Source organism: Poecilia formosa, unplaced genomic scaffold, assembly GCF_000485575.1.
Source record: "Poecilia formosa unplaced genomic scaffold, Poecilia_formosa-5.1.2 Scaffold388, whole genome shotgun sequence".
Classification (NCBI taxonomy): Eukaryota; Metazoa; Chordata; class Actinopteri; order Cyprinodontiformes; family Poeciliidae; genus Poecilia; species Poecilia formosa.
Genome location: NW_006800327.1, coordinates 363,522 through 387,305, shown reverse-complemented (window position 1 = coordinate 387,305; position 23,784 = coordinate 363,522). Strand labels below are relative to the sequence as shown.

At 37.3% G+C, this 23,784-nt stretch overlaps 1 protein-coding gene across 2 annotated transcripts in view; it reads right to left on the bottom strand.

Moving 5' to 3' along the window:
• The window catches only part of lcor (ligand dependent nuclear receptor corepressor), a 111,805-nt gene that overhangs the window by 18,300 nt on the left and 69,721 nt on the right, over positions 1-23,784 (bottom strand). For both annotated transcript variants that reach the window (XM_016662738.1, XM_016662739.1), the window contains exons 2-4: positions 16,387-16,452; positions 7,838-7,917; positions 5,747-5,879 (exon numbers count right to left, since the gene is read on the bottom strand). In XM_016662738.1, the coding sequence (XP_016518224.1) occupies positions 5,747-5,879; positions 7,838-7,917; positions 16,387-16,452 (279 nt within the window). The remainder of the gene's footprint in view (positions 1-5,746; positions 5,880-7,837; positions 7,918-16,386; positions 16,453-23,784) is intronic.

Here is a 23,784-nt window from a genome sequence, read left to right as displayed (position 1 = left end):
GTGTGTGGTGTGTGTGTGTGGTGTGTGTGTGTGGTGTGTGTGTGGTGTGTGTGTGTGATGTGCTCCATCTTCCTGGTTTCAGTGAGAACATGTCAGCGTTCCGTCCTCGAGGAATCTGTTCAGTTGTTGGCATGTTCGACTGCTTATTTATCCCATTTCATCCCGAAATCCAATCCTGATGCTATGCTGAAATAATCCAAAAATGATGCTGAAGCCGCTCTTAATCCTGCCTATTGACCGCGCTGGAAGCAGCACGATATCAGAGTGCAGATCAGATTATCGCCTGCCGTTTTTCCGATGGGACTCCGTACTCTTTCCTTCAGGATCCCTAAATGTTTTTTCTTGTTTTTGGCACCAAATAAAGAAATAAAATAAACATGAGTTCATTTGATGCAGACAATAAATTAAATGTTAAATTGAAATGTTTCAAATGCTGTGTTTGCTTTTCTCTGAAATGTTTCAGTTTGTTAAATTAATAAATTAAACAATATGAATAATTTCCAGTTTTAATTTTCTGGATCATTTAGAAATTTATTTCAGAGAAACTTTTATTTTTAGGTTCTATGTAATTCTAAACTCAATTTTTGAAAATCAGATCATCAATTTGCATTGAGTGTTTTAAGTACAGCACACAGAGTTGGGTAACTAGATATATTTACTGAATTGCATTTACTTGAGCAACTTTTTTGAAAGATATTTACTTTTAGAAGTATTTTTTCTGCACTGTACTTCTTAGTTTTACTCGAGTAAAATTTCTGGATTTTCTACCCACTGAATAAAAAACATGTTTTAAACAAAAATTCACCATAAACAGACACACACCTGCAGTTTCTGTTAAAGTTTCATAAGTTTTACATTGAAAGTAATTTTGGAAAAGTAATGTAATGATTTGGATTTTTTTTTTTTTGAATGATTTTGTTATTTTTTGGCACTTATATGAATTACTGTCATTTTGGTCTTAAAATACCAAAATTTCCACTTAACTTTACATTTAAAAGAAAAAATCTGATTATGTAATCTATGCATAATTAGATGTAAAAAAGTTACTCAGTACTTGAGTAAATCTTTACTAAATAATTTTTTTATTCTTATTTGAGTAATTTCTTGGATGGTTACTTTTTCTTTCACTTATCGTATTTTCCGTACTATAAGGCGCAACCTAAACACCTTCAATTTCCTCCAAAGCCGACATTGCACCTTATAATCCGGTGCGCCTTATATATGGACCAATATTGAGCCACAACAGGTCTAGTAACTACAGTAAGCAGCCGCCGACTTCATTTTCGCCCGTACAAGAAGAAGCGCGCGGTGCATGCTGGGATAGTTGTCAGAACGCTGGTTTGTTAATAAAGTTTGACTGACCTACAGACCTGATAATCAGGTCACCTGCAGGTCATTTAGCACCACGTTCTCCACCAACATGCTGTGCGCGAACTGAGAAGGGTGACCATCGTCCGGCCACGCCCCGGCCCAGTCGCAGAAGGCTCTCCTCACCGACCGCAGTCGGACTGTTTTGTTGACATTCCTCATGTCAACAAAGTGGCTTTAGATCCTTATAGTGCGGAAAACACGGTATGTTGAAGTATCACTACTCTTACTAGAGTACGATGTTTGGATACTAAGTGGGTCAAGATCAAAATCTGTTAAATGTATCGTTACCCCAAAACAGTAATGATGAAGATGTGCAGATATAATCCAAAACTCAGATGTTGTTTGCTGTACAGTTTGTGTAAAGCTCGTTATCTAGACCAGTTTTTCTCAAACTTAAACACTCACAGACCACAAAACTAGAAATTGCCCCCACAATAACAATAACTTTGACTCGGCAGGAAAATTAATGTTTTTGATTGTTTATTCAACGTTGCATGACTCTGTGTTTTTGTGTTTAATGATGTAAAGCACTTTCAAATGCCTTGCTGCTGAAATGTGCTATACAAATAAAATTTGATTTTATTTGAATAACAAAACATCTCAACCCCTTTGGCAAAAATAAACATTTTCTTTCTTTCAGCCAGTCAATAGTTAAGATGCAGTTAGTCAGCGTGGTGCACAGCGCCTCTCACCGCTTCATTACTGTCATTTCGTATTCAGAGCAGTCGCAGACTTAAATCTGCAGAATGCTATGCATCGTCATAATGCTCAAAAACTAAACTTTCCACCAGTAACTTCAGTTCTTCTTTTTAGTGACCTGATTTTGAGCCACTTATCCGTTCATATTCTTAAACACATCCCTTTGGTAAGTTAACTGTAGCGTCGCACCTTGAGCTCACGTCGCAGCTAATAACGGTTGTTTACATGCAGTACCTTGCGGACCGCAAGGGGGCGCCCACAGGCCAGCGGTGGTCCGGGGACCTCAGTTTGAGAAAGGCTTATTTAGACCAATCAGGAACATACAGCAGAGAAAAGCTGCTTTTTTGGCAGCCCCCTGCCTGCCCCCGTCTTTATGCTTCCTTCCTCCAGTTACATCAAATTCTTCCTCCGTTTCTCAAATTATTATTTTTTTTTCAAAATGTTTTTGATTTCGCTCCCACAAAGCATTTCCATCTCCCTGGACGTTTCGACTAAACCCACAAGAACAAGTGCAGGAGAAGGAAATGACTTTGTTCTTTCATTTCCACTTTGCTCCTTTAGTTTTCCTCTCGTCTTTTGTTGAGGCGGTGTTTTGAAAAATTGTCAGTCATGATAAAAAAATGTATCAGTGTTCAGACTACTGTCCTCGATCTAATATTTAGCGCTGAATTATCTAGATAATTATGTTTGCTCAAGGGCTTGCAGATACAATAAAATGCACCTCTTGAATAGATAAAATTAATCTGGACATCATGAAATTCATAGAAATGTGGTAAGTAGCACAGCGTTTACCAGCTGAAGTATATCCTCCTCACCTCAGCTGAGCTTTGGCAATTATATTTCTTTAGGCCATCATGCAGCAGCGGGTTTGTTAGGAAGCGGGGATATGTGCCCCAGACATGTCAGCAGGTGTTGCAGCCGTACGTTGCTGTGACAGACTCGCTAATCCTCTGTTCTCTGACTCCTGTGCTTCCTGAACACATCACACTGGGTAATCACTGCCACAGAAATCCTCCTGTTGCTACGACGGAAAAACGCGTGCGCTGTATCAACCAGATATTCTGGGATTTAATTCACCGTGTGGCGCTCCAAATTATGCCCTGCAAAAACACTAAACCTTACCAAGTATTTTACTCTCGTTTCAAGTGTAAATATCTTAGTTCACTTGAAATAAAATAAAATGTATAAGTATCTTAAGTAAATAATTCCTTAATATTGATACTACAAATTAATTCACTCATAAGACACTTTCCCCCATGTCATAAGTGAAATAATCTGCCAATGCAACTAGCACTCATTTTGTGCAAAACTCATTTAATGTAGTGACACCGTCTTCACTGCATGTCTTCCCCTTCTAATATTAACCTATTTCCTGTCAATTCACTATCAAATAAATGTCACTAGAGCCAATAAAACCTAAAAGAAAAAGAAAGAAAATCTAATTTATGGGTAGCTTAAAGTGTCAGCTGATTTTTACTCCAGGTCTTTGAAAATTAAAGCAGAAAACGTTCAGTTGTGTCGTCCCTAGCATTTCTAGAGAGCCTCAAGCTGCAGGAAGGATCCGACTAACTGTTGTGATCCACGTAGGGCTGTCACAATAAACAATAAATCAATCAGTCACATAATAAACTAAAACAAACTCAATAGTTTCCATTTGCACAACTTTATGTTTATAAAAATTTACTTGGAAAAACTTTGTTCCTTTTTATCAGTACGAAGTCCTTAAATCACAATAGGTCTCAAACTCAGTGTAAGACCTCTGACTGCATGGATCCAGATTATCTCTGGGATTATCTCTCACTTAATTTCTTAAGTAATGAAAGTCTTTCTATAAAAACAGGGAGAAGCTGCAATGGGAGCAAAACTGTCACGGGCAAAAAACGAGATAAATATCAATCTGTGTTTTTTGCTTTCTTTCAGTAATTATGATTGAAACGAGGAGCTGACTGCCGTCCTGCTGAGCTGAAACAAAAGCTCGGCCCAATCAGAGTCTGTGGTTCCTAGAAAAGGAGAAAGCTACAGGCTTAACTAGGAGACAGTAAGTGGAGGTTTCCATGTTAAAACTGGAAATGAAAAGAAATCCACAGATTAAGCTGGGTCACTTTAATTTAGTCTGACAGTATGAGCCCTGCAGCAATAAACTGTTAACACCAACATTGCAACTTCTTATTAAAATCATCAAACCAATTTAAATCCCTTTCTAACCATCAGAATAAGTCCTGGCCTGAGGCAAAGGTGCAGAGCGGAAACAGATATCGGTCCACCTGAAGTCCTAATCAGCCTGGCTTTGCCCACGCAGGCAGAACTACCTGTGGAGTCGCTAAATTTAGACAGAAACATCACATGCATGCAAAGACAGTGGCAGCAGTTAGCAGGAGGTCAGGCACATCAGCTCTGCTTGGGGTAAGCTCTTACTGCGGCTTGGTTTCTTTTTTCTGCTGGAGGAATTAATGTTTGTTTTTATGTTAACATCGTGAAAATAAGAGTCAAATTAAGCCATCACACATGTCAAATCAAAACAAAAAAGTCATTAGCTGCAGATTATTTTTTAATTGAGTTGATGTGTTTTCAGTGAATGCATTCATCAAGTCCCATTTTACCTGCTCTTTTCATAACTGATTCATTTTCTTATTCTTTTTGTCACTGATGAACATGTTTTGAGATGGATTAGAATATTTTTCTGATTCAAATATGAATAATTCTTTGATGATACCAACAGTGTTGATCAGTTCCATAGAAACCAGTTACAGTATCCAGTCCAACACAGGAATAGTAAATAAAAAATAAATGCACACAACTATGACAAAGCAATAAAACTAAAAACTGAAATATTTTTTAAAATACAATGGACATCAACATATTAAAATATTTTACTTGTCTCCCTTTCAGATGTACTGACTAGGATTTTATTATTATTGTTATGATTATTAACCTTTATTTCACAAGGAAAATCCCATTGAAATTAAAAACATCTTTTGGAAGACTATATTGGCTTTTGCTGGATGACAATATTATTTTAGTTCTCATTAAAGTTAACACATAAAAACTCACTTGTGTAATTTTGCATGAATTCAACCATTTAGCATAAGCATTAAAACAATTAAAAAACTAAAAATAGTGCAACTAGTTTGGAATCCAACAAGAAATAAAGACATTTTAAATTAACATCAACAGTTCCTTCTGCGGGTAAAGATTTTTAGGATTTGACATCAAAAAGCTAAGAAAAATTAATTATGCATTTCATCTGGACGGCTTTTTCAGATCTTGGCTCAAGTTTTTATTATAGTTCAGACTCGTTTTGGCGTTCTGGATTCAGCCTAGGACGGGAGAATAAACTTATCACAATTTAAGCATTTATTAGTTGATAAAGAGTTGTCGATATTGCTAATTATTGATTAGTTTTTAGTTTTAAATACTGCCAGTCTGGTGGTGTGACCTTTCCTCTTTAATCCACAGTTTTCACTCCACTCCGTTTTTTATTTGGAATACTCTACACATTGAATATTTTATCAGATATACTATCTATTGATCACGTGTCTATTTTGATATTGTTATTCTTTTATTGTCCAGTCCTAATTCAGCCTCGTCTAACTCTTTAATATTTACGTATTTGGAAATTACAGCTGTAGTTTTAGACGCATTGAGGCGTTTACCATGTTCCATGAACGTGCCTCACCTTTTCTGTGGAACACAGCATTGAGGAAGTCTCGGGCCTGTCTCTCCAGCCGGCTGATCCGAGACTGCCCCTGTTTGAAGTCCTCACACTCCGACAGCACGTGGCCGCCTCCACCGTTTTCCACGATGTGCTCCTGAATACACACACATTCACACACAGCAACTTATTTTGTGGAACAAAAAGAGAAACGCAGAGCTGGATTTTATGAACCAAATCTTAATTAGCTTTTCTAAGTGGCATGAAAAAGCTGCATCTCTCTAATTTACCACAGATCTGACCAAATACAGGAGAAATCTTTTCACAGCTCTCCACTCATAGAAACACCAGGGTCTGTATATGATCTAATTCCAGCAGTAAATTATTTATTAAAGCTGAAGTTTGTAACTTTCATAAAAATATGTTTTAATATATTTGTAGACGCTACGTGGTGACAGTGTAGTATGAGACAGATAATCTGTGAAAAAATTGGCACCTCTGGCTTCTCCCAGTTCTTCCAGTGCTAACCAGAAACAACCAATCAGAGCCAGGAGGCGGGTCTAAGCGCTGTCAGTCACACTCTGTTTAGTGCTGCTCATACCTCAGTTGCTCTCTACTTCGCTGCAGCCAGCAGAGCCTGTCATGAATGCTAGGCTAGTTAGCATAAACAGTTTTGCTGTAATTAAGTTATTTCTCTGCCATTATGACATTTAGGAGCTAATACATGAGGTTGATTGACAGCGCTAAGACCCTCCTCCTGGCTCTGATTGGTTGTTTTCGGTGCATTTCTTCAGAAGCCAAAAGTGGCTCAGGGACCAGATTCATTTTTTGACAGATTATTTCATAACAAATGCCATAATGACAGCCTTACCAAATAAGAAAAATCTTTTTTGCATACTGCAGCTTTTGTCCACATGTCGCCCACCCAGAAAGTAAAGAAAAACCAACAAAAGTAACACTGAGTGGTTGAACTCGGGATCTCTGGCACAAAAGAAGTGCCATTTCACTGATCCATGCTTTGTGTGTGTCACCAGGACTGAGTGCACCATTGAAAACGGTTCATGACTGCAGCTCTATAGGTTTATAGATGTGGTCCACCCATACACCAGCAGAGGATTGTATTCCCTTTGATTTGATTTTTTATGCTGGTTGGGGCGAACAGTGTGTGACTGGGGGTGGTTTAGTAATCCATATTTTACCAAATGCTCACTCCCATTTTAAAACATAATCAGGCACACATGCATACAGCTTTTTTTTTTTTTTAACACTGAACACATACAGTATTTCCATATTAAATGTGATAATGGATTTACTATTTTGCTCTTTTTGTGTTTCAAGGTGTTTTACAACCGTCATATAAGTGCAGCATAACTAAGAAAACAGAGACATCCTTTAAAATGTGCTGGGATTTTTCCAAACACACAGAAAAACCCTAAACATCTTCAGTAGATTTTACATTTTAGATTCTCTTCACAACAGAGACACGTCTGACTTTAAACTTCAATTAAACGGCTTCAATAAACAGCTGAGGAGTTTATATAAACCTGAGAGAGTCGAGAAGTCGGGTGTGTTCCTCAGAAAAGAGTGAAATGTGTTTTTCAGTTTGTGTTTCAAATGCCTGGTTTCTGGCTGCTACATATTAAATAAATCTACAGGCCCTCCCTGCCGGGTTTAACCAATGTTAATTCACTGCAAATTTACCAAATACCTTTTTACTCTTTCTTGAGTAAAATCTTTGTGTAGTTTAAAATCCTTCTGTAACGCAGCGAAGTGATGGTGGAGGTTATTTTGTAAAAAATTTCATTTGTTTATATTTTAGAAAAATAAATTGACGTATAATAATTATTTTATAATTTAGAGGGAAACTTTCACACTTCAGTGTTTTCATGTCTGAGGAATGGATGTGAAAACAGTCTGCTAGATGCTTTTGCTCCACACTATTTATGGAAATGTGGTATTTGCTCAGCTGATAAAAATACTCTTAGTTGCGCTTGTTTCTAAATCTTTGTTGCCTCATTTCTAAACTAAATCCACACCTTTTTTTATATAGTAAAAGTCAAAGTCTGTACAGCTCCCATAGCGTTGCAAAAAAAACCAACTGATTATGGGACCCACCTTGTTTTTCTCACGTCTTAAGCAGCAGAAGAGACAGTTTTCATCGAAGGACCAGTCAGACACTTCCTCTGGCTCGCAGTCTGGATCAAACATAGAAGACAAACAGTTTTGGATTAATAACCTCAGGCTCCATCTTAACTAATCTCAGGCATAATCTATAAGACCCTTTTTTGCATTCCTTATTGAGATTAACGTGATAAAAAAAAATCCCACTTTTTAAAAAAGGGTTTTAATAATTCACAGGTGCAGTAGCATATTTTCCTCACTGAATTAATGTGTTTAAAATATAGGCTGATCTTATGGCGCTGGAAAAAAAGACAAATTTATTTTAAGACCTTTTACACATCTTTACTGGGGTGCCGCTAACTGTGGAGGTCGCTGTGCGCTTCAACACTTAATATATTGCCTTTGTGCCATTTTAATTAGATATAGGGTATAATTCCTCGACACATCAATGCCTTCTATGATGCACGTTAAACAGCATCATGACGACCTTTGAGACAAGTTTTCAAATATCCAAGGAGAGAAATCCAGCACGCCGTTTTAATTCACAATCTATTCAAAATGTAGACTGAGAAAGCCACAGGATCAGCAGCTGCGCTAAAAAGATTCACTTTTAATCACAGCCCCTTGATTAAATCTGGCAGTCATCAACTTTTCACTTGGAGTAAAAATGAACCACATCTGTCAATGAAAGCCTAGATTTGACTGAAGATGTTTGTCTTAAACCTGACATGAATCCTGTGAAACAATATGTATACCTGCACACATGATGATCTTGCAAAAATGTTTCTTACAAACAGCTGGATGAAGAAAAATATGTAAATCAACATTAAAATGGCTCTGAAGATTTTAAGCAGGATACTTGGCAGCTTGCAGAGCTGCGGCGCTGATCCTGTTTGTGTCGTTGAGCCGTCACAGGGGCGGGGAGCCGGCTGCTGTTTGGCAGCGCCCCCCACTTCCTGTGATAATGATACAGGCCGACACTCGGCAGGTGACATGTGAAGCAAATTAGCATTAGTTATAAGCAGGGAGTGGATAAAGAAACTGAAACAAGCCATGCAACAGACAGGAGAAAATACACTAATGCAGACAATGGCATATAGAAGCAAAAAAAACACCAAAGAAATAAAACCCAGAAAGTCACTAACATCAATAAAACCTGTCAGTCTAAAACAAAATGGATAACAATGAGGTAACTAAACCACTAAAACTATATCAAGAGCAACTTTTCTACCAAACAAAGAGTTCATAGGAACTAGAAAAATCCTGAAAAAGTCACACAGAATAACGTTAAAGCTACATTTCTCCCAGTTAATGATACATTAAAACAAGCTCAATAATTTCAATTTACATGACTGTTTGTCTTTCTTGAGTCTCCATTTCAACCAAACACTGGATGACAAAAGACTTCAGTCTGGTGCTTTGGTATCAACTAGTCTCCATTTTATTTGTTGTTTATTTATTTTGGATATTTAAATTATTTTCTGTTTCCAGAGCTAAAGAAATTAAAGTTTATTGATCTTTCAGAGGATGCAGTTGCATTAATGTGTGACTATCGCAATATTATGTGAAAATAGTCTCAACAATGTCATCATTTATCACAATAATTATTGGGACAATTTATCATCCAGGATAGTTTGTTACTGTGACAGGCCTGGAGTTCTTCTGCCACAGTTGATGGAAAGTTTTGGACCCCCAGGTTTTACCTGGAGCAGTTTGGTCTCATCGCAGATTGAAAATGGTGTTTTAAATGTTTCTGTTGACATAAACCCTTCAGCCAATCAAACGCAGACTAATGCCAAAGAAATCGGTTGCGTGCAACACCCAGCTCAGTCCAGATTGCACCAACGCTGAGATGTTTCCAAAATAAAACATGAAAAAACACTGAAGAACTGGAAATGAATCTGGCTGGAGAAGAACTAAAGCTAGCTCAGGTACAACAAAGTAAACTACTGTGAGACAAACTTTGAAATACTCTCCTTATTATCGACTCCATTGGATTATATATAGACTAATCCGTCACTCTTGTCGAGGAGCTGCATGCACGTCAAAGCTGGCAGTTACAGGTCATCTGTGAGGTGCCATTTGGTTTCCTTTCCTCTTTTTGCCCAGATGCTGTCAACACAGCGGGGAGATTTTCGTCACTGCCGATCACTGACGCTGATTTGGTGTATTTAAGAGTCCACTTTAAGACTCCACTCGGTGCTGACAGGCCACATTTATGAGCGGCTGCAATGATCTGATGTCAGCCTGATGCAGAAGTGCAGACTGAAGCTCTGACATGCAGGAAGGGGGGCGTTTTATATATGTTCACCTGTAGCTATGCAGCTTGGACAAGTTCTGCTAGTCAACGTGAAATAACACAAAAATGTCCCGTTTAAAGCAGCCAGGTGTGCAGTCATTACAGCTCATCAATCACTGATTTTATCAGTACATCTGCGACCTCTGCTTGTGACCTGTCTGATCTATTTTATTAACTATCAGATCTTTTTTATTGTAGAGACATACAGCACTCGCATTTAGACAGAGCAAGAGTGAAAATCCATCAAGTGTATTTAGTTTTTAATGCAGGAGGAAAATCTCACTGAATAATGATTCAGGAATCCGTGTTGGGATTAAATGTTTTTAACTATATTGTTTATTATTCGTACTTCAACATTAAATACTTTGTAAAGCCCCGTTTTGCCAACAGGACTACATTGACTGTTCCTCTGGCACATACACAGAGATGGACCTTTACATTTTATCACATTAGCCACACACTGGTGCTTAACTTCACCAGCTTTATGTATAAGAATGGCACGTTTACAAAAAATGCTAAAATATTTAGTCTCAGGCCAAACATCTCTGTTTTCCAGGTTTAAATTAAGTAATTTTGTCTCAAACGTAATTTAGAAATATTGCCTATAAATTGGTTGAACTTTGGTGGAAGGATAATTCACTGCTGCAATAACTAGATCTGTACTACTTTGGTTTTATCCAAAGCTTTGCCACAATAACAAATTTTGCTCTGTGATAAATTGTCCCAGAAATCATTGCGATAAACGATAACATTGCATTTCTGAGACCATTATTAACTAACAGCTTAAAAATGGCATAACAATGCAAATACACCCTATCAAAGACAAACACATTTCTAAACTTTTAACAATGAAACTGGAAGACATTTTAAATATCTGAAATACATAAACAAACCATAAATAAATTAACTGTATTATGACGTCTCTGTAAACAAACTAGCCCTTCAAAATATATTTATCACTGGGCTCATAACTCAAGAACATGCATGAGGTGTTTTCATATTCATATATTCATTCTTTATTCCTAAATACAATCGACCTGGAGTGTTGGCCCCACATTAGTCACAACTCACAAAAATGTTTGCTAAAGTCCCAGAGTATTTAGCAAACATTTACACCTCAGAGAAAAACAAACTAATTATAAGTTCCTTGAAACTTCAACCTATAAAAGAAAAGTGGAAACCAAAAACTCATTAGTTTAAGGCTGGACAATAAATCAGTAACAATATATATCAATAGCTGATACATCTGATATTCAAAGTATATAATATTGACTGAAGTTCAATCCAGAACCGCACAGCATTCTGGGAGATGTAGGCAGAGGAAAGGCTTTAGCCACTCAATCTCAAACAGCTAGCTAAGCAAAGTTGGTGGAATCAACTAACTCACTCTCTTTGGTTACCTAGCAACAACCTGTGAGTAACTTGTGGTTACCTAGCAACAAACAGCAGTTTCAGGTTTCTCCTCAAAACTGCTTAGAAATAAAGAAACGCAGCATGGAAGGAAAACTGTAGATAAATCAGGAAAGGTCACACCACCACTTTACCAATATTTCAGATAATTAAAAAAAAACAAACAACTAATCAATAATTATCTGTAGACAGTTACTGATATTGGCTGATATGAAGCACTTATATTGTGTTAAGTTTATCAGCCATATTGTCCAACCCAACCTTATTTGGGGGAGGTAATCACTGTATCAATGGTAATTTTGTGTAATTAAATGTATTTTCCTAAATTGAACAGATAAATTCCATGTAAGGTTTAATTATTTTGAATCTTATCAAACATCTTCCCCAACTGAAATGTGGCGAGCGCTGCCTGGAGTCTCCATTTCTGAAATTTATGATGCATTTCACTAACCTAGCACCTTCTGATACTAGACTGCTAACACATGGCATGTTGCAAACATGCAACAATGGAGCCAAAACTGCTCTGTTTAGTAATAAAACATGTGAAGACATGTGAAGAAAGCAGGACTGAGGAGTGAAGAAAAGCAGTGTGACAGGAGGACCAAACGAGGAGCTTACTCAGCTCCGCAGAGACAAAAACAGAAAAAAACAGAGTAACACATGAGAGAAATCAATACTCAGTCACTACATCCTGTGAGCATCGGGTACGTGTTGGATCAAGAGTTCATTTCTCAAAGCGGTCACCCTTTCCAGCGCCTAAAAAACAAGCTGATGATATGGTGAAAGTGTCTCACCAGGCTGCCGGATGGCATAAAACACTTGTTGTGAAGTGGAACCCATCACATGAGCGTGACTCTGGCTCCATCACATGACGGCGGTGGATTACACAGCCCATGGAAACGTAAAAAATTCTGCTAATTGATTTTCATGCTGCAAAGAACAATGACTGCATGTCGTCTTTGAAGAATGCGTCGATCATGAGGGAATACGGTTCATATGATTAGGAGCTGAAGAAGAAATTAACAGCAGGCTGAAAATACTACATTACTGTCCTATATTAGTTTCTACAGAGCCTATTTCACCTTCAAGAACTCCAGGAAGAGACGATACACTATCCTAACCGCTAACCTATCTGCTTCCTTTAAAAAAAGGTAGGATACTGTGGTGTCTTAAATTATCAAAAACCCTGAACATGGAAAGTCAAAGGTTATTCACCAACACGTAAAATCCAATATGGCTGCCTTGAGATGCAATAGTAAACCATTATCTGCAGTCCTAATAGTTTGTATCTTATTAAATAAGTGGAAACACAGGAATAGATAATGATTCATAAACATCTTCCTTCAGTGACCTTCTGGTCACTCAGAACAACCATTAGGAAAAACACACTGGTTTTCTGAATTGCTAATGGGAAACTTCACTAATATCAGCTAATGTCTGTCATATATATATATATATATATATATATATATATATATTTTTTTTTTTTTTTTAAAGAGCGAGAGAGAGAGAGAGTGTGTGTTTTTCTCCAATGTACAGCAGGTTTGACTTTTCCACACTTTTTGTTGTGGAAGTTGATACTGAGAAAACTCAAATTAGCCATTAGCTGGAGGACGCTTCTGAATCAGTAAGTCAGAGGAAGCTCGGAGATGGAAGAAGTAATTTAAGAGATGACAGGAAGACTGGACAGAGTAGAGAAAGGTGGCCTGTTTATTATTACAAGCTTTCCATCTCTGTCATGAAGCTGCATTTAGAAATGTTGTCAAATCTCAGAATTACAGTAAATATCTATAGTCTGGAATATACACACAGAGAGAGAGCGCTCTAAGCTAGCCACATGAGCTAATTTCTAAGCCTGTGTACATTAAAAATGTATAATAAATGTATAAGTAAACTACAAAATGGCTGCCCATCAAATTTAAAATGATGAATTTGTATTCAGTGAAATGATCTGAGTTTATTGCAATGCACCATTAAACCACCAGAGGGCGAGACGTTTCTGTTTCTATCCTGCTGATAGCAAACTAAGGATGCACGGATTCACTTTTTCATTTCCGATACTGACATAAGGTTTAGTATCGGCTGATACCAATCCAATCTAGAAAAACAGAATTGACTTAATGTTTCTTTTTAAACACAGACATATTTGTAATGAATTATAATTTATTTGATGATAACTCTGCGCCAGTACAGCAAACTTGAATACACCAACCGCTTCACAAGCTCAAACAAACATGTAAAAACAACTTTTAATGTTAGGAATAAAACAGCCAATATAAAATAAATAATAAAAAAACTGAAACTGACTAAAATAATAGGTTTTAAAATAAATGGCAACAAACCTTCATTCAAATAATTCAAAAAGAACAATTAGGAATACTAAATATAATGTAAAATAAAGTATAATATTGCTCAGAGAACAAAGCATAGAATTAGAGTGAATAGATCTCCCTTTTTGGATCACAGGCACTAAATCTAGAATTTTTTTCAATATCGGGACCGATACAGATATTAATATTGGATTGGTGCATCTTTATTTTTCACCTGGATGGGACTTCGTTATCACAATATTCATAAAGTTTCAACAACTGTGAACCACAGTGCAATCTGACACACAGCCAGTGTGTTTAAGTTTAATTGTGTGTAATTCAAGACATGTTCTAATGTACAGCAGACATGTCTGTCTTTTCCAGTCAGTTCCTCTCGGCTCTCTGTGAAACATCCAGATAATTTAGCCGCCGCTTCCTCTTTGTTCTGTCTTTCAGCTCTGTCAGTGGCGGTAATGAAAAGGTCACAGGTGAGCTCAGCTCGAACCCTGCAGTTGTGCCACTTACAATATCCCTGGGAAGGCACCAATTAGCTCCAGCCCCACTGCTAGCTTGACCCCTCGCTCTCACCATTGTCCACGTATTCATGCACGCGCCCCGCAAGTTTGCCACCCTAAAGAAAATATTGACGGTGCTTACAGGAGGCTTCACACTCGTGTGGGCCTGGTCAATAGTCAGCTGCTGTGAATGCACCTAATCAGCTCAGCGTTGCAGCTACTTGTTTTTCGTGAACGTGGCGCGCTTTGTTTGAGGTGATGAACTTCTCCGCAGGTCATTACACGGCTCAGATCTGGACGGACCTGGGAACGTAGTTCTGTATTCATTAAAAAAAAGAATACCAGACTGAGAGTCGGTATTGCAGTCAGCGTCTCCTAGTTAGGTTTCTTTTTTAGCTAGCTTTTATGCTAGTGTGTGCGCATGGTGGTGTGAAAAATGTACGTCTGAGCTGTGACTGAGAATGTGTCAGCTTTACTAGAGTTTGGGCATGTGTGGAAGTGTAATGCATGAGTGAAAATGACATGCCCGAAATATTCTAAAAATGCCGTAAGTTGGTGGGGGAGGGGTCACATGACTCTGGGCCGCCATGTTGACCTTGTTTCAGGGAGAGACAGAAATTCAGAGAGAGGAAGCTGGGTGCTTAGTGGTGCAAATCAAATATGGATTTGATTTGCACCAGCACTCAGGGCAGGAAGATGCTTGGTTTGGAGGTTTTGGCTGACTAAATAGCACATACTGCAGCTTGCCCCATCACTAATGGACTTTATATGCACGCAAATCCCCAAAAAAAGAACAAAAAGTGGCAAAGAATTTGCAGAAACTACTTCAGAAAATAGGTACTACTACTACTACTAGCCTAGTGGGTAAAATATTTTGCAATACTTTGATCATGGGCTGATTACAATTTCCCTTTAAGAATGAAAGAAAAAAACCCCCACTTTTTTCCAGTAAATGTAAATATCTCAAAGATAAAATAGCCGTAATAAAATAAATTAATGTTCCTAAAAGAGTTTAAAGTTACAGGTTTTCACTAATGTGATTTAACTATCACATAAGTGTTTAGCAAGATTAGCACAAAGAGCGTAACTAATCTAGGGTTGAAATGATTAATTGGATTAATCACAATTAATTACTGAAATAATTATCAACTAATTTAGTAATTGATTAATCAGTGACTACAGACTCAAAACTAAAGGCCACTTGCTGAAAGGACAACATATTCAGATCAGTAATTCTGCCAAAATTGTGCAAAGACATACATTTTGCACAATTACAAAAGTTCTGCGGAACAACAAAAGCTCAGAACAGATTTTTGGCAGTTTTAGCTTCATTTAGCAGGGAATAAAATAGTAAAAATAATAATCCCAACAGTGCGAACCGTTTTAGGGATTTTTAAAGATCCTTAATAGGAATTTATCATGACAACAAATCAAAATCTTATTTTGGCAAGATATTTATCACAATACATAATAAACGGTACAAATAACTCACTTTCCCTTGAGAGTAAAGTTTTTACCAAACACTGGTGACTGTGTTATTTAACAGCAAGAATCAATTTGGAAAACATGTAACTGAATTAGAATCTGTCTGTATTTACTGAGCCGATTTCTCTATCAATCAGATCTGCTTGGCCTCGAGTCAACATTGGTTGTATATTGGTAATTAATAAATAAATAAGTTGGGTTGAACTGGGCTACAAATGGCAACATTACAGTTTAAAAAAAATCCATCACAGTTAACAGAGAAAGGGAAATAACTAGTTGCTGTAATTGCTGCTTGTTTTAAAGGCTATGCCAAGAGAATCTGAAACACAAGCAGAAAAAACACTTTGAGCTGGAAAACCGGAATAAACACTCCGGTGACTCATAATTGTCATCACTCAGACGGCTCCTCATGAGGTTAGCTCCTTAATTAAAATTTTCAATTTACCTTTCATGTTCTTGAAATTGAAGTTAAGATTTGTAAAAGCATGTTGTATTTTTGCCCGTTGGTGCTTAGTGCGTGTTTACCTTGGAAAAAAGTGACGTCCTTGACTAGTCCCGGCCCAAACAAGCCCTCTAAGATGCTTTCAAAGCCTGTGACAGAAAGAGACGAGACGTTAATGTCTGCTCGCAGATTATTCATCAAAACAACAAATAGGGTGAAGTGAAAAAATAAAACACCTGAGTAAATATAAAATGCAGTTATAAAATGAATATGATTAATTTATTAGAAGGGAAAAGAGATGCAAACCAACCCATCATCCATCATTTACTGTTAGCAGGTTTTTAAAGCGAAATATTTTGTTTTAACAGAGAGATTTTCTTTCAAGAATATTAATCAAGATTCTTAGATTTGCACATAATGTTTGTGTTTTTAAAAAAAAACGTGAGGGGGAGACATTTTTAACGTCTTGTAAAATTAGTGCTAATCAAACCACAACAGTTTGTTTAATTTGTGTATTTAAGTATTTTGGTATCTTATTTCAGGCTGTTTTTTGTTACCCAATTATTTATCTATTTAGTATTAAACATATTGTGTGACTTTATATATATGAATATTTTTTAATGTAGTGACTTTATAAATAAAAATAAAAAATCTTCCCCCGCCACCAAAACAAAAAAGGAAAGAAGGAAAAAGCAGAAAATCGTCTGCCATATCGTTATCATGGTTGGTATTTAAAAAATATATCATGATACTGCCATCAGAATATTGCAATCAGTGAAAATGAGTCGTTCACATCACAGCGTCCCAATTAAATATAGTCTGGACTTAAATTAGGCCAATCCAAAAACATAACTTTGGCCAGACATTACAGCCAGGAACTAAAAGAGAGCAGAATGCATCGTCTGTAACTTGGGGCAAATCGTCCAGAGCAGCATGAAACCATCACATCACCACTGTCATGTCTGACTGATGGTGCTATGGTGTCTTTTTTAAATTAATGTTTTAGCTTTTACAGCAGATGTAAAACCACTTTTCACCACGTTCACCACCGTTTCATGTTTGTTTTTCATCTATTCCTCAAGTTCAAGTAACATACTTCACACTGAAAACTGATTCTGTTTTGGTGCTTTCTTCATTTCATAGGCGAGTCAATAATCAGACAAGTCGTATTGAACTAAAAAAAGGAGTTGATTTCAGTTAATTCATGATTTAAAAAGAAGAAATGTCACTTTTTCTTTTTACACAGGACAAAATTGATGTTATCCTTTAATAAATTAAAGAATCTGCATTTTGTGTTTCGTCATGTTTTCTGATTTAAAACAAAATAGATTGAAATATAAAAGTACAACAAAGAAGGAAAAGCAAAACCAATCTGTCAGGAGGCAGACACTTCTTCACTTTTCCGCTGCACTTTATGTGAATTTTTTTTCTACATACTAAACATCTAAACAAAGTCATCAAATACAAACAAAACATATTAAACCAATAAAATCAGACTGAAATAAAAAGTACATACAAATCAAAGAGAATCAGTTTTTTTCCACACAAGTTAAGATTGTGAACATTTATTGTAAACACACACACAATAAGCACAAAAACCCAAACACGGACGAGAAGAAACACAACACACACACACACACACACACACACACACACACACGCGTTATCTTTCTTCCAGCTCTTAAAGCAAATGAGCGATGCACCTCTAATACACCAAGCTAATGTCACTCACTTTTTATTAACTGTAAATACCCTCAGTCTACTGTTGCTTGGCAACAGCATACAGAGAAACATAAATACATATTGTAATTTTCAACCTGAGCCCTCCCCCCGCCTTTCCTCTCCACCCCCACCATATCCTCCCTCCTTTAAATGGAAATGGAGGCAGACAGAAGAGGAGCGGAGACAAAGGCTGTGTACATGTGTGCGTAAACGTGTGTGCATTTTAAGCAGGGAACGGAAAGGTTAACGGGGCACACACACACACGCACACACACACACACACACGCACGCACACACACTCAGAGATAAGTTACACATAGTTCAAGTGCAGCTGCTTCTGAGTGCGAAAGGTGAACGCCTGAGGCCGTTCCACCAAGAAACCAATGCCTGCATAATAAATGAATTTTTCACTTATAAAATCGTTGCAGTTCATGTCAACAAACGCACTTAAAGCTCAGCTGCTGAAGCACTAATGACGAGAAAAAGGGACACAAACTCAACGAATGATTTTCAATTGGTTTCATATCAATAACTGGTTAAAGGGAAATCCACTGTAAAGGTAATCTGTTTTAGTTTGATTAAAAAAAAAATTAAGTCTAATCAGATTAATCATGATTTCAGAACTGGACATAAGCTAATGTTAAGGGAAACTGTCCAAACATTTACTTGTACTTAAACTGCGATTCTATAGAAAGTGCCGTCTCCTCTTTGTTCTTATGGAGCGAACACTATAGATCTGCTCCTCCCCCATATGTTACCATAAGCTGTCAATCAGATAGGTATGATGCTGCAAACTGCTTAAATTTACACCCCTCATAAAACATTGAGTAGTTCAGATTTTATTAATGGCAAGTCTCAGTGAAATACATAATGTAGTTGATATTTTTTAGTTTTTCCACGTCCTGTCGTGGCATTTCATATGAACCAGCTGGTTGCATGCATGGTCTCTGCAAAGCTGCCCTGGAGATGTTATCCTGATTGCTTGATTGGTTTTATTAAATCACCGTTGCATCTGGCATCAAAGTAGAAAGGAGATGCATTAATAAAATATGAAGTTGTGTTTGTATGACCTTCAACCTTTTGGATTATTTATATTGAGTGTATACGTGTGTGTGTTTGTGGGTGTGCATGTGCGTGTGTGTGTGGGTGCGTGTACGCGTCCTCTTCTGTGTGGACTTGGTGTTATTTTGACACCTGGAATTGCAAAGGTGCCACAGACCTAACCGCAATCAACTCCCAGAGTATCAAGAGGCTGTTAGCATCAGCTTCTGGGGCAACAGGGAGACAAACACCAGGGACCCCCATCATTAAGACAGAGAAGCACAATGAGAGGTGCAGGGTGTCCACATCAGCCCCCAGCAGCAGAACCACTGAGCAGTGGGAAGGAGGAACCCACCAAGCACCTCAAACCAGCAGGCCAGGCATAGAGCTGGACTATAAATCATAACATATATACTGTGATGGACATGGTACCAATATCAATAGAAAATATGTCTAATAGAATTTTCAGTAATTACACTGAACTCCAATCCAGAACTGCAAAGCATTCTGGGAGATGTAGGCAGAGAAAAGGCAAAGTTAAGCAAAGTCAGAGCACAATCGGTACCATAAGCTAATTTGCTCATGTTCTAAAAGAAATACTTCTAGGAAGGTATTTTTATTTCTTTATCATGTCATTGTAATCACTAAAGTAGTATATGATTTAAAGAGAATCACAAGAAATAAAGATTAAAAATGGTTTAACAACATTTTCCACACTGAAAAAAAAATCTGTACAGTAATCAGACATAAGTAAAGAGAGTAATAAATTGTTCCCCATGAACACACAATATATAGTCTTCTACAGTTTGATAACATCTTATAGAAGATGTGATTATTGTCCATGATGAGTCCACCATAGGGTGGAGCTACAATCAGATTATAATCCTATAGTCCAGTGAGTCCGATAAACAATTTTCTATTTATAATCTTTGAGATACATTAGGACAATTATTATTCATTAATAGAATTAAAACATTGTCTAGAAAAATCGGTTTTCTTATAACAACTAGTATTTTAATTAATATAAATAAATATGTTACACTTTGTCGGGATCAAATCGTGCGACAGCAACTCACTCACTCTTTGGTTACCTAGCAACTCACTCACTCTTTGGTTACCTAGCAACAACCTGCTGAGTAACCTCCACAGCTGCAGTTTCAGGTTTCGCCACCGTCCCTCATAAATGCTTAAAAATAATGAAAAAACAAACCACAGTTTCAAAACTGTGGATAAAACAGGAAAGGCCACGTCACCGTTGGCAGCATTTCAGATATCTAAAACAAAAAGCCAATCAATAATTATTGATATTGACCCGTATGAAATGCCCATTGTGATATGTTTTTCAGCCATATCATCCAGCTCTATCGGTAGAAACCCACCATGCCACGACACGACCTAATTACCCACACAAACACTAAAACATCAGCGGGGAGCAATGGTTCCCATGTTCAATGTTTGCCACTATATTTGTGACAAATGGTAAAATAAAGTACTCCATGGTACTAGCCAGGTGTACCTATAACAGTGTTCTTAAACATTACCAGAAAATCTTCTTGCTTTGCTGAAACAAAGGAAAATATAAAAAACAAGAAAGCATCTTGATTTCCATTCAAAGGAATGGCATATACAAAAAAAATGTACTTATTTTGTGTTAATGTTGATGTAGAAACATAAATTTAGAAGCCCCATGATTGTATTTTTGATCAACATGTTCCAGAGCAAAAAAATCTAGTAATAACACTGACAGAAAACATTGTGCTTTAGCCACAAGCATCGCATCTTTCTTCTGTTTTTGGTTAGTTTTCATGCCAGTATTACGGCGCCACTTACAGGTTACTATGCCACTGCTTTTGGTCTTTTTTGTTTGGATAGACATTTCTGGAAATAACATTTCTTTAAAGATGACAAATCAAAAGATTTTTATGGAGACTTAGGGACTGATTTCAGTCATAATCAAAGGGAAACACACACACACCCAATGTTTGTTCCCTCCCTCCACACGCTGCATAATGTGGTCAAATCCATCCATGCATACAAGGCAGATTCCCTCAGACCTGCTCATGCAAGATTCATGCTAAAAACAAAGCTAGCTTTGATAAAAGCAATCTGAAACTTCAAAGACTTTTCTAAGGCCTCCCATTTTTCCCTACTTCCCAGATCCACAGATTTACTATTCTTCTTCTTACATGTCAGATGCAGTCAGTGGAGTTTTGGGGTATCATTATGCTCTGAATGTGGAAGCTAAATAGGCCCGGTGCTATTTGGCTGACAATTTCTAAAAAGTGACGAGCTGTTTTTTCCCAGCACTGGTTCCAGTGGAGTGGAGGAGTCTTTCACTACTAATGCGCTGCAATTGGACAAGTGAGATCAGGGGATGTGATTGGACGGATGAGATAACAAAATGATGACAAAGTCTCTCGAAGCCGGAGGCAAAAAGCTTAGGAAATGTAGGCCAGTCAGTGAACACGCTCTGGGTCCGAATGCATTTACACTTGAGACGGGAAGAGAGGACCACACACACGCATGCACACACACACACATCAGCGATCCAGTGCAAAAACGCAGGGAAATTTGGACTTTTTCATTTCTTCACACACATTCTTTCTACAAACGCAAAGCCGAGTCACCTCTGCACAAACAAAAGGATTCACACACAGAAAAATACATTAAAAACAGAATCCGAAAACAGTCATGGGTGTAGTCACATGACAGCGAGCTAATCCACGTGCAGCCGAAAGGACAAAGTCAGAACATGTGAACATAGATGGCTTCAGCTTCTACAAACTGTCAATCTAATGCTTGTTGCATTCTTCTTCTCTGATCACGTCAGAGTGTTTGTAACTGGAAACTGAAGTCTTAGTTCTCACATGCAAATCCGAACACAATTAAATTAGATCATCCAAACTAGATTTGAACTCCGTAAAAGAGATTTTCCTACATAAAACCATTAAACCTGCCAGTCCTTACGCTGCAAAACCACAAAATCTTACCAAGTATTTTTGATTTAGTTTCTACTTGAAATATCTTAGTAAACTTGAAATAAGAGAGAAATAACTTACAGGTAACTTCTCAGCAAGATAAAGGAGCTGGTTTTAAGTCAATTATTCCCCAATATTGATGAAAAAGTTGGCAGGTTATTTCGTTTTCTTACCAAAATATTTTCCCATGTTGTTAGTCAAATAATCTGCCAATGGAACAAGCACTTTTACCTCAATATTAAGGAATTATTGACTTAAAACAAGTTCCTATATCCTGCTGAAAGCTACATGTAAGTTCATTTTCTCCTATTTCAAGATAAATAAGAGAAATTCTCTGGAAATACATTTCCAGTAGAAACTAAACTAAAAATACTTGATAAGATTTAGTGTTTTTGCAGTGCTTCAGTGAGAACTTGGCTACATTTTATGGTCAAAAGAAATAATACAGATGAAGACTAATCAGATTAAACTGATTTAGAGACTAACAAGGAGCACAAACTGCTGAAAATCTAATTCACAAGAGGATTTTAAATACAAACAGTTGTAGGCGTGTCAAGAAACAACACTCAACAGCTTCTTATAGCAGTGGAAAGGAGGAAAACAGCAGAACCATTTGGGAAAAGATGCGTAAAGCAGAGAAAAGTCAAACAGAAACTTTACATGAAAATATTTCCACATGAATAAAAGAATAGATGCTTTATGTCAGCCTGGTGATAATCTTAACAATCAGGTTATTATCTTAACCTGATAAAATTATACCAAAACCTCGTTGGATGAGATGGATTGACATTAAAACAATCAAAATGAAGACGGGTCACAAAGCGCCGCCGAGGTGCTGCCAGAGCGCAGCAGACGCCAGAAGGAGCTTCCACAGCGAGCGATCATCATGAAGCCCAGAATAAAGATAAGTGGCCGAAGCTTGGCGCCCAGCTCTGAGTATGTTACAGACTATTGAGTGGCGAACAAAATATGAAGCACTTTGAGAAAATGGCAAAACAATAAAAAAATGAGAGATGGCGGCAACTGAAACACTATTTCAGTTTCTAAAATGCATCTGGACTGGTTTAACAACTTCTCCAGTCCGGTTTTTATCACTCCAAATCTAAACCCAGATAGCACATGATGTTAAATCAACGTTGAAAAATAGTTAGAATCGTTGATTTTTGGTTGAAGTCGACAAATGACGGTGGATCAACCATCAAACAACCATCCAATCAAACCGTTGAAACTGTGACATTGAATCAACGTTGTTTTGTGGTTGAAATCTGATGACTGAAATGCCAAAGTCTGATTAATGGTTGATTTTTGGTTGAAGATGACAAATGACGGTGGATCAACCATCAAACAACCATCCACCTCTAGCCAAGTAACCAATGTTGAAACTGTGTCATTGAATCAATGTTGTTTTGTGGTTGAAATCTGATCACTGAAATGCCAAAGTCTGATTAATGGTTGATTTTTGGTTGAAGACGACAAATGACGGTGGATCAACCATCAAACAACCATCCAATCAAACCGTTGAAACTGTGACATTGAATCAACGTTGTTTTGGGGTTGAAATCTGATCACTGAAATGCCAAAGTCTGATTAATGGTTGATTTTTGGTTGAAGACGACAAATGACGGTGGATCAACCATCAAACAACCATCCAATCAAACCGTTGAAACTGTGACATTGAATCAACGTTGTTTTGGGGTTGAAATCTGATCACTGAAATGCCAAAGGCTGTTTAATGGTTTA